We start from the raw sequence: 15,453 nt of genomic DNA, 5'->3' as shown, positions 1-15,453 counted from the left end.
AAGTTCTTATATAACATTTCAGATGATTTTGCGATAATTATGTGATTTAGAGGTAAAATAAAAATAAGTATTCATGACTTGTTTTATCAATATAATTTCTTAAAGCAATGGACATCATTTACATACATAAGCAAATAACGGCCGCCTCTGACTACCTCTTCAGGGATTACAATCGTGAGCATAATAGGTAGGTACTATTATGATTGATTATTTGAAATTAGGTTAGTTAGGCATTAAATTATACATAAGTATTCATGATTCTAACAAACAATAACAACTAAAAAACAGTACAGAATCATTGAAAGTAATTATTTATGATTCTGTTCTGTTTTTCCCTTCCTCTTAAAAGCAGCAAATTTCTTTGCCTTTGCTCTCTTTCTGCTCCTGCTGGTGGTGGCGGCATCGGCAGCCCGTCTATGATCCCAAGCTCATCATTGTTAAGATTTGCTAAAAGCGCCTGGTTAATATCATTTCGGGCTATGCACATATTATGCAGCACGGCACAGGCATTAATAATTTTGGTTGCCTTATTTGGCACGTAGTGCAAAACACGGTCTTTTAGCAGACACCTAAATCTTGCTTTAAGGACACCATTACACCGTTCTATGGTGCACCTTGCCGTGGTAAATGCCTCGTTGTAGCGGGACTCAGCAGTGTCCTCTTCAGGGTTGGCTATTGGTGTCATCATCCACGGTCTAAGCGCATATCCACTATCACCTGGAAATAATATTTATATGGTTGAAATTCCTTATTTTATATATACATATTACACTAAGTCATCATACAGTGCTGTCTGTGGTGATGCAGATGCAGGAACATGGATGCTGAATTCACTCAGGAAGTTTAGGGATATCTAATGCTACAATGGATTTGTATCACAACTTACCTATCAAATGATAGTTGGTATGGTTTTGATTATGCAGGTGTTCCATGAATGTTTTGGCATTTGAAGTGTTCCAAATATAGGAGTCATGGGTTGCCCCCGGAAACAGGGCATTAATATTTAAAATTTTTAGGTTGTGGTCGCAAATCTGAAAAAAACATAATTCCTTCATTAAATAGTTGAGTTTCTATATATACACAAGTAACATAATTAATGTAATGTTCATACAATCTAACTGTAAAAGTTTTCATTCTGTTTCCAATCCAACCTATCACGTATTCAAATACAAAGGTTTAAAATTTGCAACTCTCATATTATACATACCAGCTGTGTGTTTATGGAGTGATACAACTTTCTGTTGACATAACTCCTCTCATCATATTGTGTGGCTGCGGGTGGCACAATAGCAACATGTGTGCAATCTATTGCACCAACGACACCAGGAACACCAAACTCTCTATAAAATCTAAAATAAAATTAAAAAAATTGTTAAAAACTTGTAAGTTGAGAGAGTACATAATTTAATGGAGGAATATAATTGATGGCAACTTACCCTGTCACTGTTTCATTTATTTGTTGTATTGACTCTGGCATCCATATGCCATGGATGGATCCATATCCATCTATTGAAAATAGATGGATGGTTTAATGCATCTACCACCTCTCCAATGCTTATGTTACTTTTGGCTATGGGAGTTTGGTAACAACCAGTTGCAAAAAAGTTCAGGGAACACAGCACCTGAAAAAATAAAATAAGTACTTAGGTGAGTAACTATACTTAATATTACTTATGATAAGTTATTAATTAACAACCACATACAAAAGCTAAGAAGTCAACAAGCATTTAATGTATCCTATAGCGCGTAGTTACGTAGTTGAAAGTAGTCAAATTAGTAAGTACTTATGTACATACCTTAGTTTTGATGTCGATGGATTGTGTGGCTACAAGCGGATCCAAAGCGTTTATGAGGTCAGTCGCTAATGCCTTCGAAAGTCGATATGACTTTTTAAAGTCCGCATCTCCCACGTCCATAGGATCTACTCGCCATGCAGCACGCCGGCGAGGGGCCGCCACAGCAGCTTCAGCTGCCTCGACAAGCTCCGGGATAAAATTCGCCAAGAATTCATCCATCGTGTGAGAAATATCGAGTCCGTAGTCCGTTTATGCCAAAGATCGTCACAGTTGGAATCAAATCTTAAGTCCGTTATACGTAGCCAAGTCAAATTATTCAATAAAATCATAAAATATCACTGCAGACACCCCAAACAATTCACGCAAAGTGACGTAAAAAACATCAATAAGAGTGCGTTGCACCATTTAACTTTAACCATTACAAACGTCACATCGTCTGTCAAAGTATCGGTTAAGCGAAAAATTGGTTGCACCATTCAACTATGGTTAAAATGACGTCATAACTTTAACGATAACCATAACCACCCAATGTTGGCCGGTTACTGCTTTTGTTAAAGTCAGGTAGCCGTCAAACGCGTTGTATAACCTCAAAGGCCTCAAAGTAACAGTATTACGTACAAATATTCATATTAAATAACTCTCATCATGTCGCTTCTGCGTGAAATAGCGCTTGAAACAAGTTCCTCCGAAGATGAAATTGAGGTGGAGTATGTACGGAACTTACAAAATAGGAAGAAAAAGGTGTACTTTCAGAGAACCAATAGATTTCTAACTTGGGATGAGAACTCGTTCTTGGATAGGTTCCGGGTCTCTAAAAATGTGGCTCGTGTGTTGGCTCTAAAACTAGAACCTTTTTTACTGCCTCCAACGACGAAGTAAGTACCAATGCACCACATATTATGTTGTATAATGATCATCTGCACCACCCAATAAGCGTTCACTTCTAGACATAGGGCTCTCCCAAGGAGCGAAACAACACTATGCCCTCGGCCTTCCTTTCACCAGCCACTACCGGCTACCTGCTTGTTGCCGGTACAGCGCAGTAATGTAAAATCAAACATAGGTACCTATGTAACTCTTTAATTGAATACCTAACCTTGTTTTCAGAAATTTTGCAATCACACCAATACAACAAGTACTGATTGCATTGGAGTACTACGCATGTGGATCTTTCCAAAGATGTATTGGCGATACAGCCGGTGTGCATAAGTCAAGTGTGTCACGTATAATTTATAGAGTGAGCAGAGCTATTGCCAACATGCGGCAGGAATGGGTTTCGATGCCACAGAACGTACAGGAAATGGAGAAAACGGCTACACGATTCTACGAAATAAGTGCATTCCCAAAAGTAGTTGGAGCTATCGATTGCACCCACATACCAATTAAGTCTCCAGGTATGTATTGAATTTAAGCCTATTAAAATCACTCAATAAATATATCTTCAACTACCTAGATAGATATTAATTGTGTGAGTTGGAATCTCTGTATAAATACCCATACATAAAAAAATACAGTGAGTAGGTAATTTAGTGAACTAAACTCAAAAACTCTGAACCATTTATAAGTAAATCTCGCTATTAAGTGGAATGTAACCCTTAAAACTGTTTTACAGGTGGCGAACATGCAGAAAACTACAGAAATCGGAAATTATTTTTTTCGATGAATGTACAAGCTATCTGTGATGCGGACATGTACATAACAAACATAGTAGCACGTTGGCCTGGCAGCAGTCATGATAGTCACATTTTCAACAGCAGTGTTATTAAGGGCAGGCTAGAAGATGGTGAGTTTGCAGGGTACTGGTTGCTGGGTGACAAGGGTTATGCCATAAAACCTTATTTGCTTACACCTCTACGAGACCCAGTAACAGATGGAGAAAAGCTCTACAATGAGAGCCAAATTCGCACTAGGAATGTTGTGGAAAGAATGTTTGGGTGTTGGAAAAAAAGATTTCCAGCTTTATCAATGAAAATAAGGACAGATTTAAGAAGAGTGCAGCCCATCACAGTGGCTACGGCAGTGCTCCATAATATATGTAAAAAAATGAGAGACCCTGTGCCACCAGCTCGGATTGTTGATGATGATTCATCTGATGAAGAGGATCCTGCCTATGAAGTTAACAGGAATGATGAGAATAATCGGAGAATGTTAATAAATAATTACTTTAATAGATTACATCGTTAGTTAGTTTAATTATTTCAACTTGTTAAGAATTAATTAATGAGATAATTAATAATAATACTCAATAAATTTTATTCAATAATAATAATAAAAATATTTAAAAACAATTATTTATTATTTTTGTCCCTCTTTTCTTTTAAAATCAGTATTTCCAGGCGCAATTTCTCCATTTCCAATTCATGGCGCTCCTCATTGAATCTCAGCGTTTGCTCGTGTCGTTCTTTTTGTTGATCAATGGTTTCCTGAAGCTTTCTCAATTCGAGATCCAGTGTCCCCTCCAATACTGCTATCTTTTTTTCTCGCAGGTTCTGCCGAGTGTTCATTATAGCATCGTAATTTTTTTGAATTTTTTTCTTGGCAAGTCTTTTTAGAGAAGAAGATGCAGGTCTTTTCAAAAAGGAATAAGGTGTGCTGGTGTCCAATGCCCATTTTTCGCCTGTAGACGGTATATTTTCATCTGTATCCTGTGTACCCTCCTCTATCTCTATTGCACCTTCAGATATTGCTGGCTCAACTTTGTCAACTTTGTCAATATTTGGAGGAGCAACGAGCTTAGGAGCTATGACATCGTCATCATAGATTGCCTCATTCCCATCAAGTGTCCTTGACATTATTGACCGCAGCCAGTCTGTTGTGTCATCCAATGCAGGTGGCGCAGGCGGTGGACCTCCTCCGGTACGGCGCATTTCCTGGCGCTCTCTGCTAGCATCCTTTTTTGCACTCCTCTTCATGTTTTCGAACTTATACTTTAATTGTTTAACTGTACGGGCTGTATCACCGACAGCATTGAAATCTTTTTGTAATGAGCCCCAGGCATTTTCTTTTTGTTTAGTACTGGAGGCGTCTGTCTTTTTGCAGAGCAAAACATTTTTATATTTATCCACAAGCCTTTTGAGCCTGTCAATCTCAATTTTAGAGAAGTTTACACTTCTTTCCCTGAAGAAGAAATAATACTGGTTTAAATTATGTTATAAATAAATGCGAAGTCTAAATACACCATACACAAGTTGCAAAATAGTAGTGTGATTTCTAAATTTGTATAGGCAAGCATGAGGCAAGCAAGTAATATTATAATATAATATATATTATAATATAATATTACTTTTACTACGCACTTTTCACCATAACTTACATACATGCAGTAAGATCTAAGACCTAGTAAAAAATATTAACGTAATCTTCACGAATAAGTTTAGATACCCACTACGATTCTAAAGCATTGGTTCAAGAAAGCAGTTTAAACAGTTAAGTAGGGGCCAATGATTTAATGGTAGGGACATACTTTGTGTGAATTTTTGAATTTTTGAACAAACTCGAATTCGGCTCACTTGGGTCTTCCATTGTTTGTGGTTGTTCGCAGGTAGCGGATCCTTCGATTTTATTTGCAGATAGTGCTTGATTGAAATATCTCAAGTCGAAAACTAGGCAAAAATTTCTCAGACTCAAACTCTAACCTCCAATCCAAATAACATGTTGACTTTGAGTGCTTTGACAGAGACTGACGGCTGCAGTCAAGTGGTTGTATACCATAGACCTATTTACTACACATTGTATATACTCATTGGCTGCAGTCCGACAGCTAGTTTTGGTATTGCCTTACATAAAAACGTTTCCCACAATAACTTTGGGGATAATTATGTCTCAAACGATTAGCAACCCTAATAACATTAACAATGACCGACGATTTGATGGTGCAACACGTTGCAGTAAAATGTTAACTATAACGACTCTGTCATTGCTAAGTTTAACCTTAACTATTACGGTAACCGGGATTTTGATGCAACCCACCCTAAGTTGTCAATTTGTCAGTCTCACAAGGGAGAATGACATCTCGGCTGCTCATGACCACCTGAGACATTTGTGGAAATTTCGGTGCTTTTGCGGGTGAGATTTTGATGTTTCGAGATCACTAGAATAGCATTTTTCAATTTTCTACCGAGATAAACGTCATCTAGGCATCCGAGATGAATCTCGGAACCTCCGGAATTGAGGTCCAGGGATTGCGACAAGCTTCATTCGGATTCTTTTATTGTTTGTAGATCGGTCAAATTATTGAATAATAATTCATTTTCCTTCATACTTTGCAGGCTTAGGACTGTCATTCCAACAAAGTATCGCATAAAAATTTATGTTAGAAAGCGAAGCAATAAAAATTAGTAGGCATGCAAGTGACAAATAATCAGAGTGGCGTATTTAAAAATCAAATATTTACGATGATTTGACATATTATTATTTAGGTATTTATTTTTAGTTTTTTTAAATGTTTTTTTTTCAGTTTTTTTATATTTATTTTTAAGTATTTACAAATTGTTATGCAAAAATAGCAACTGTGCCACTTTTTCTGGCTTCAACAGCGTCCTTCTTTGATTCAAAACCAGTCCGGCATTGGAAAACACTCTTTCACTTGCAACGGAGGTGGCTTGAATGCACAATCTTGACAGCATATATTGATAAACGCGAGGGTATATGAGTTTTCTGCTCTCCCACCATTGCAGAGGATCCTCTTTACGGTCGATATAGTCGTCATTATTGAGATATTTGTCTAATACCCCAATACCCACAGCAATGGGATTTTCAGGTCTGGTGATGACAGTCATTTCTCGATCAAACTCATCCCAAATGCTGTCTGCTTTTGTTGAAGGTGCAGGTTCGTCTTCTATGACCATGCTGGTGGGTATTTGATTTACTTGTGGGGGCTCTTCGTTTGGTAGCTGGACGTCACAAATTCTCTTTCTAAGTGTCTCGCACGCTCTTAAAAAGGAGTCTCGTGTACGAAACCCTTTTCCTTTAAACCGTGGGTGTAAAATTCTACTCACTGCGTATAGTAGACTTTTTTCAAAGTCGTTGAATCTAGATTGTAGCTGCAGCTTAAATTTTTTAATCAATACCGATATTTCAGTGAATTGGCATGGTGCTGACGAGCATCTGGAGACGTTCAGGGAAAGCAATTGTACAAAAATTAGCACTTTTGACAGCGCCACGTTTTTTTCTGCGCTGATTTCAGTAGTTATTTCATAAAATGGTTTCAAAATCGGTATTACTTGGGTGGCTGCATGGATAAATCACTACGTAGTAATGCCAAGGTGCTTATTACAGCATCTTTTATTTTTAATATGCGATCTAGCATTTATCATAACATGAATTCCATCTTGTAGGGCATTCTTGTTTTAATTTCAGTGTTGGCAACCCCATTTGTTTTTGAATTTCGTGAAGTTTTGTAAGGCCCACTGTACTTTTCTTGAAGTAATCTACGATCGTTTTAATTTTTTTGACACCACACCTTAAATGACCATAAGTAAGTGCTGAACTACCAAGTTAAGGGAGTGGGCAAAACAACTTATTGATCGCCATTCTCCCAATCGAATCGCTGCCAAAATATTTGCCGCGTTGTCGCTAACGACACATGCAATTTTTCTAGTAATTTGCCAGTCAATGCAACACATTCTCAGATCTGGGTTGGGAGTCATCGGGTTGTAGGACTTGTGGTTCTAAAATATTAGGTCCAGTTTGTCTCTCGACGCACAGAGATATAGTAGGGTGTTTATTCTTCATGTGCCGGTTTAAATTCCCGAGGGAACCACATTTTATGCTTAGGAATATTAAGCAATATTTACATTTAGCACTTTTATTGTCTTCTGATTGGATAAAATGTAACCAAATATTGCTTCGTCTTGGCCGGTTTGGCGCCATGTTAGTTCATGCAAATAAGCAACAACACCCAACCCAACACCACTTTCACACAAACACTACAATAATTAAACCACTAATTCACACAATAATAGGTAAGTATTAAAGTTTTAACTAATAACTAATGTTAGTCTTATCATAAACTAATACACTCATAAGACTGTCAATCGCCATACAAAGGTGCGTATTGTCGAGTTTAATTCTTAGAAAGTCCTATAGATGTCGCTGTGTGTATTTTTAAGACACAAAAAGGATTATTGACACGGAATCCACATTGTTACAATTGGCCATGCTACCAATTTATGATATGTATTTTTTATAATTTATTTTGAAAATATATACCATTTTAAGAAACTAATTTCGTTATTTTTTATTTTTATTCATTACAACTATTTTTAATATAATTGTGGTCTCCACTCGACAACTCGTCTACCTCAACGGTTATCGGTTCTTCGGTAGATATGACCATCCCACTACCACTCTAGCTTACATAATTTTGACAGCAATGTTGGTAGCAGTTGTTCTTATGGTAAGATTATTATTCTTCAGAATTTAAATTTGAATGTCTTTTTAGGTGAATGCTGCAACACAGTGTGAAAAAAAGAGTTATAGTGATAAGGGAACAAACACATGCTTTAAGAAAGCAAAATTACATCCAAGAAGTCCAAGAAGCTGTACCTGGGAGGAAGAGGTTATCGATGTGAAAGAGTTATCTAGTCCTTCACTGAGAAACTTTCCATCAGAAACCGATAGTGAGGACAGATCCCTGTAACCGATTTTAATTTGAGAAATGAATTCTTAGCACTGATCAATAAAATGCCAAATATGTATTTGGGTCTACCTCAACAATATGAATGGTTACTAAACCATATAGTAGAAAAAAGCAAAATTAAAACAAGTGTTTTGTGTTTAATAATTACATTGTTCAAAATCAAACAAAATGACACATTTTACAGAATTTGTGATCAATTTCAAATAACTAGACCAAAGATGACAACTTTCTTCCATCAAGGAATAGAAGTGCTTGCAAATTTTTTCCAAAATTTTGTATTTTTGCCATCAGTTATACAGATAAAGAGAAATTTACCTTTGGTTTTCAAACAAAATTTTTCCAATGTGCAAATGATTATAGATTGTTTTGAAATTCAAATCGAAAAACCCACAAATCCTTTAAAGCAATCACAAACCTGGTCTCAGTACAAAAGCTGTAATACTTTAAAATATTTAATAGGTTGTACGCCAAGTGGTTTTGTCACTTTTATATCTAAAGGTTATGGTGGACGAATATCAGATAAAGCCCTTGTAGAAAAGAGTGGTCTGATTGATTGCCTTCCTACGAATGCAGTGCTACTAGCTGATAGGGGCTTCAAAGAAATTGAGTCTGCACTAGCAATTAAAAATATAAAACTGTTGCGCCCTCCAAGTGTATATGCCAATCAGAGACCATCTCGAGAAGAGGTTCTTAAGAGCAAAACGATTGCAAGTTTGCGGATACATGTTGAACGAGTTATTAGGCGAATAAGAGAATTTAAAATGCTGAAGCCCCACTCTGTCATTAATCACAAACATGTAGGTTACATGGACCAGATTGTCATGATTGCTTGTGGGCTGATAAATTTGCAAGACGATATAATAAAAAAATAAATCATGTGTACCTATTTAAGTATTATAGTATTTAAGTATTTAAGACAGCAGACTGGTGTAGTGGTTAGTGACCCTGACTGCTGAGCCGAAGGTCCCGGGTTCGATTCCCGGCTGGGACAGATATTTGTTTAAAGACAGATATTTATTATTTATACTCGGGTATTGGGTGTTGATATTTATATTTAATATCTATCTATGTATTTGTGTAGATACATCAGCTGTCCGATAACCATATTACAGGCTCTGCCTAGCTTAGGGTGGGATGGTTGTGTGTGAGATGTCCCCACATACATTCATACATTCTATTCTATTCAGGCAGGGGGTGAAGTTCCTGTACGTGGCTCTCTCGAGTGGAACCTTTGTACATATCCCCTTGATTTCAGCTCAGCCAGCCTAGCTCCTGAGTAAACTGGAGTAGCAAGCCTGGGAGGCGCTCTGTTGGTCCAAGAATAGATAATCTTGTTTCTGTAGTAGGTGGACAAGCTAACAGAATATGTTCAACCGTCTCATCTACTTCCTTACATGTCCTACAGAAGGGACTAGTTGACACATACAAATTTATTAATAAAATAAGTAGTTAATAATTTTCTTTCCATTTGGTGTTTATATTTTTGTACAGGTTCCTCATTTATATTCAAAATTGCCTCTCTTAGCTCGTAGGGTTGCCTGGAAGAGCTCGCTTTTAGCGATAAGGCCGCCCTTATTGTATAGATTTTAAGTTTTAAATGTTATTTTAAGTGTCTTATGTACAATAAAGTTATACTACTATTATGAGTAAATAGTTTTATTTATTATGTACATTATGATTACACATATTTATTTATTTATTTGATACTTTACTGCTGCTACTAGTTTTTCTGTACCTCCTGTAGGTTGGCTGGTAGAAAATGCTTTTAGCATTAAGTCCACCTTTTGTACACTTATATTTCATATTTGTGCAATAAAGTATCAAATAAATAAATAAATGATTACACATACACTGTACAGAGTGTAAAACGTGTGCAAACGACTTGTGACTGTGTTCACTCAACCGCCAAGATGATTTGTGGGCACTATAGTATGGCTTCCGCAGGCTGCTTACTATCAGGATCAGAAGGGTCAGGTATTTCGGCATAGTCTAGTCTAGTTACATTTGGCACTTGACATTATTTTTGGATATATAAATGATTGCCAAAAAGTTTCCGCTTTGCCTATTATGTCAGTCAGAAATGCTTCATCAAAATCAACGTGAAACAGATGAACTTTCTTTGTTGTTTCAAATAAAGGATCTGCAATGCAAAATATGCCTTTTAAAAGGCCTGTTGCTTTCATTTGCAAATTTATTTGTGCTTTATATTTATTACATATTTCGTTGTTTTTAACATATGCTTGGAATGTTTTGGCTGAGATGGGGCATTTGATTTCAATCACACAATCTTTAGTTACTCCGTCAGGTGAAGCACCCATCAAGCTATTTATCAAAACAAAGCTACATTCTTTCACTTTAATGTGTAGTTTTTTTCTCTATTTCTACAATAACTTGCTTTTCTAAGGTTTTACCCCTTTTTATAGCTAGTGTTTCCGGTACTTTATAGCCACCTAAAATTTGCTGCACTAAGGTCCCATCAGTCTTGGAACGAGCAGCTTCATACAGCTTTGAAGCTGTAAGCCGTCCCTGCCGAATGTAATGCCAATATTTACTATTCACTTGCTCTGTTGTATTTTTACTTATTTTTTCTATAACATCTTTGGTAATTGTTTGATCTAAAGTCTCTTTAAAATATTTAAAACCATGATTAGTTTCCTTTTCAAAAAAATCTATTGCCATGTCAAATAGGTTAAAAGTCTGTTTTTTAAATTGTTCTTCTAAATTGCATAATATTAATGAACTTTTTACATCCTTTTTTGTACATTCTTCATAAAAGCTTTCCAAAACCGTAGTATCTTTCGGAGCCAACTTAATTTTCTTGACATTTTCATATAGATCTTCTGCCAAAACATGATTTGTTCGTTCAGATGCCAGGGTAGGCTTTATCCAGAAGCACTGTTTGGATGTGCTAGAAGGCTCGCAACTCCGCTTCTCCTTTGGATTCGAAATTCCGGTAAGTAAATATATGTTTTAATCCCTAGCTTGACGTTTTACTATGTAAGTTAAATTCTCTTATGTTATCACTCACAATGAGTATAGGCAAATGTCTGGGTTTGCTGGAAGCTTTGGTTGTTTGATGATTATGCCTATAAGGGTAGCGATAGTTAGGAGAGACTCAGAGTTCATTTTGAAATCCCTATGTAATTTAATTATGACTATGTATTTTTTATTCTATTCTATTCTATTCTATATGCCTTCTAATAGTTATAACTCAGCTGAACTGTATGTGACTTATAATTAAGTACATATTATTCAAGTTATTTCAATGTCTGCACATATTATTTAGTATGTGTTTTAAACATCAGAAAGCGCTGCTATCCATTTTCTGGTGAATAATCCATCATAACTTTTAATATATTTATATGTTATATCCTAATCCTCAAAATGTACATTATTTTATAGGAAATATTCTACTGGATTCATTGACTAATGATGTACTGAGTCGTCGCTTCATATGTTCTGCTCACTTCAAACCTGCAAGCGTACATAAAGGAGAATTGAGAAGCCGATTGCTTGGTCCAGCGGTTCCGATTCATTTCAAATCCAGTGAATGTGAAAACAATCCTTCAGTTGGCACAAATACTTATTATAATTTATTTATTATATATTATATTATATTTATTATATATTATGTATAGTTTATTATTACTTCTTTTACTTTATAAATACTATTCTTCAGTCCTGCATAGTAAGAGTTAAATTGATGACCACTGCAATAGTGGTCAGCGCAATTGATACTTGTGCTGAAGGTCCCAGGTTCAAATCCTGGCCAAAGCAGGTATTTAAAGACAGTGATGATGATTAAATTTGTTATAGGATGTTTTCTTTGTGTTGTGTGATATATTTATCCTGCTTGCGTGGAGGAGGCCCATGTCTATCAGTGCAATGTTACAGGCTGTGAGTGAAGAGTATTTGACAGAAAGTGTCACATTTAGTGTGTCTTCCACTTTACAGTCGGTCATGTACCTACAAGAGTGACCACAGACGGACCACATAGCAGCGACTGCATGCAGTTGAGTATTGCAACTGCATGCAGTTACAATACATTCGACTTCATGCAGTCGTGATATCAACTGCACGCGGTCGGCTGCAGTTGTGTAGTGTCGCCGCATACAGTCCACTGCATTTCGCATGCAGTTAGTCCCATAGCCGAACGCGCGTTAATTCACATACAATGCACTCGCGAGTAGGGAATGCAATCTGGTCTCGCCGAGCTCCCGATCTCGCGAGATCTCAGCCATATTTTACAAGATTGTATCTCGTCAAATTTCCTACGAGATCTCGCGAGATAACGAGATCGAAAATTCAACAAGACGTGTATTTCATGCAAAATCAGAAGTCGTATGTAAGATGATTCTCTAGATAATGATGTGTTTTTTAAGAAACCATTTTCACACAAATTTACTTGCCTTGGGTGGTAGCATTTACTTCAAATTATAATTTGGCATACATTGATATACGTCATGTGACATGAATTCTGCATTTGTATTCACAATATTAACTATTACTCGTAAACTTGTAAAGTCTACTTACCCGTGATAGTTTTCCTTTTAATTTCATCATATGTGCTACATCTGTGAATTTTTTCATATTTTTTGGACAAACTATTTAGCCCACAGGGGGGAGGGGGGGGGGGACACACTTGAGTCTAACAAAAATTAGCACTTTGAAGCTTAATATTTCGTTAACCAATCACTGAATAAAAAAGTTGTTTGAGCATACCTATAATATTTTTTAAAGACCTATTTGACGATACCTTACACCATCCAAACAACGGGAAAAAAATCATCCCCCCTTGAATAGTATGTAAGGTAACCCTAAAAAAAAAAATTTACTATTTTATTTTACTACTTTGTCGGGGTCATAAATTTCTAAATCTGTGCAAAATATCAGCTTGATATCTTTACCCGATTCTGAGAAAAAGGGTGGTGACAGACAGACGGACGGACAACAAAGTGATCCTATAAGGGTTCCTTTTTTCTTTTTAAGGTACGGAATCCTAAAAATAATTTCAATATAGATAATTATTTTGTTCTCAATAATGTATGAATTTGAACTGACTAGCTACAGTAGATTGTAGACATAAACAAATGTTATTAGAGTTAGAGACAAAGTAATAAGCAGTGTGTTGATTTTTTTAATAAAACCATAGACTGATTAGCTAATACACGTGTATTAGTCTATGATAAAACTTATTTTATTTTTATCACTAAGCAACGCAGTTTCGGTTTAATTACATATCATGTCAATTACTAGTTCTTAAAACAAGCATTGATATCTACAGGGTGTTGCAAAATTGGTATACTAAGCCGAAACCTACATGTGCAGCATGGTATATCTAAGCCCAAAACTGAAATCAGAATTTGGAAATTTGCGAAAAAAAATTTTTTTTTTCCTTAGTCACGTTACCAACAAAGTTTCTATGTAAAAATGCCTCGCTCAAACAATTATTCGTTCAAGTATATGTTTTCTGCGTAATGTTAGTCGGCCGGTTAACATCAGTCCCCAAGACTTGTGGTGGATGCCTAGAAATAATTTAACCCAATGTAAATTTTTGTTACAGATACCATACCAACTTCTCCAGAGGTATTAAAGGTCAAAACCCCAACAAAATTTTACACAAATAAGAATCGGACTCAATCAAGTTCCAAACTGTCGACGCCATCAACGCATTCCTTAGGGGATGTACGATTTTCTTCGGGAACGCCAACAACAAGGCAATCGAGAAAATCTATGTTCGAACAACCCAAAAAAAGAGTATCAAGGAAATGTTTATTTCAAGAAAGCTTAAATGACACCGATGAAACTCGCAAATTAAAAAGAGAAGGATCTAAATTATTAAGAAAAGAAAACGCATTGCGTGCTAAGGTTCATCGACTTCGTGCCAAATTGGAAAACAATTATAATTAAATCTACAACACAATATCGTACTGAGGTATCAAAAACACTTTCGGAAATGCAGACCAGACCAGAAGGTAATAAAAAGAAATGGTCGAAAAAGGAAAAAGAGTTTTGTATGTCTCTGTTTTACAAGTCGGCATCAACTTATATTTTTCTGCGCCGACAAGGAGTTGTTCTGGCCTCTCAGTCAACAATTAGATCATGGTTGGCAAAATCTAATTGCCTACCCGGATTGTGCCCTGAAATATTTGATGAATCAAAAGTTAAATTTAAAAATGCAACAATACAAGAAAAATCATGTGTTGTGTGTTTCGATGAAATGTCAATCATGTAATCATTGGAATATTCCAAAAAATATGATTTAGTGGAAGGATTTGAAGATTTAGGTACAAACCGACGCAAAAATGCATTAGCAAATTATGTCCTAGTTTTTATGGTTAGGGGACTATATAAAAGTTGGAAAATGCCTGTTGCATATTTTTTGAGCCACAACAATGTAAAAGCAGAAACGTTAATGTTACTTGTAAAAGCAGTTGTTAATAAATTGTTTGACAATGGACTATTACCAAAAGCAACTGTATGCGATCAAGCCACAACAAACCAAAAAGTGTTTAAAAATTTAGGGGTGACTAACAATAGTCCGTTTTTTTTTTGTAATGGGCGGAAAATATTTGCATTATTTGATGTGCCACATTTAATAAAAAATATAAGAAACAATTTGCAAAACGGTGATTTCGCTCACAACAATAACATTATATCTTTAAAAGATATAATACATACGAAATTGATAAAAATTCACAAAAAAGTAGGTCATTAACCAAAATCACCGAGAAACACATACACCCAAACAATTTTCAAAAAATGACTGTGCGGTTTGCAACTCAAATATTTAGTAACACAGTTGCGGCTACCATAAGAACTGTTCAACAGACAAATCAGCTAATTAGCGAAACAGCCACTAATACGGCAGATTTTGTACAAATGACAAACAATTTGTTCGATGCACTAAATAGTAAGAAAATGTATGATAAAAATCCTTATAGGTGCGCTATTTCTGCATCATCAACCTATGCTAGACAAGCAATTTTAACAGGCAAAAAATACTTTGAAGAACTT

At 35.9% G+C, this 15,453-nt stretch overlaps 3 protein-coding genes across 3 annotated transcripts; 1 reads left to right on the top strand and 2 right to left on the bottom strand.

Moving 5' to 3' along the window:
• Positions 1 to 70: 70 nt before the first annotated feature.
• Positions 71 to 1,477, bottom strand: LOC105388998 (putative nuclease HARBI1). The gene is made up of 4 exons (XM_048625373.1): positions 1,437 to 1,477; positions 1,208 to 1,349; positions 887 to 1,031; positions 71 to 717 (listed from the first exon to the last, which is right to left on the bottom strand). The coding sequence occupies exons 1-4, from the start codon at positions 1,475 to 1,477 to the stop codon at positions 296 to 298; spliced, it is 750 nt and encodes a 249-aa protein (XP_048481330.1). The 3' UTR covers positions 71 to 295.
• Positions 1,478 to 2,188: 711 nt separating this feature from the next.
• Positions 2,189 to 3,980, top strand: LOC125489482 (putative nuclease HARBI1). The gene is made up of 3 exons (XM_048625451.1): positions 2,189 to 2,671; positions 2,904 to 3,190; positions 3,409 to 3,980. Exons 1-3 carry the CDS (start codon positions 2,442 to 2,444, stop codon positions 3,978 to 3,980), a joined length of 1,089 nt encoding a protein of 362 aa, XP_048481408.1. The 5' UTR covers positions 2,189 to 2,441.
• A 104-nt stretch (positions 3,981 to 4,084) lies between these two features.
• LOC125489483 (myb/SANT-like DNA-binding domain-containing protein 3) lies at positions 4,085 to 5,376 on the bottom strand. The gene is made up of 2 exons (XM_048625452.1): positions 5,260 to 5,376; positions 4,085 to 4,913 (listed from the first exon to the last, which is right to left on the bottom strand). The coding sequence occupies exons 1-2, from the start codon at positions 5,316 to 5,318 to the stop codon at positions 4,085 to 4,087; spliced, it is 888 nt and encodes a 295-aa protein (XP_048481409.1). The 5' UTR covers positions 5,319 to 5,376.
• Between the last annotated feature and the right edge of the window lie 10,077 nt (positions 5,377 to 15,453).

This window comes from Plutella xylostella, chromosome 14 (genome assembly GCF_932276165.1).
Source record: "Plutella xylostella chromosome 14, ilPluXylo3.1, whole genome shotgun sequence".
NCBI lineage: Eukaryota > Metazoa > Arthropoda > Insecta > Lepidoptera > Plutellidae > Plutella > Plutella xylostella.
This window is presented reverse-complemented; position numbering and strand designations above follow the sequence as displayed.

Excerpts from the sequence above, each read along its gene's own strand:
- LOC105388998 (XM_048625373.1), bottom strand. The coding sequence starts at position 1,477 with ATGCCAGAGTCAATACAACAAATAAATGAAACAGTGACAGG. Across the intron at positions 1,032-1,207 it reads ACTCCATAAACACACAGCTG|ATTTGCGACCACAACCTAAA; the intron begins GTATGTATAATA and ends TGTTTTTTTCAG. Across the intron at positions 718-886 it reads TACCAACTATCATTTGATAG|GTGATAGTGGATATGCGCTT; the intron begins GTAAGTTGTGAT and ends TATTATTTCCAG.
- LOC125489483 (XM_048625452.1), bottom strand. The coding sequence starts at position 5,318 with ATGGAAGACCCAAGTGAGCCGAATTCGAGTTTGTTCAAAAATTCAAAA. Across the intron at positions 4,914-5,259 it reads AATTCAAAAATTCACACAAA|GGAAAGAAGTGTAAACTTCT; the intron begins GTATGTCCCTAC and ends TTTCTTCTTCAG.
- LOC125489482 (XM_048625451.1), top strand. The coding sequence starts at position 2,442 with ATGTCGCTTCTGCGTGAAATAGCGCTTGAAACAAGTTCCTCCGAAGAT. Across the intron at positions 2,672-2,903 it reads TTACTGCCTCCAACGACGAA|AAATTTTGCAATCACACCAA; the intron begins GTAAGTACCAAT and ends CCTTGTTTTCAG. Across the intron at positions 3,191-3,408 it reads CATACCAATTAAGTCTCCAG|GTGGCGAACATGCAGAAAAC; the intron begins GTATGTATTGAA and ends ACTGTTTTACAG.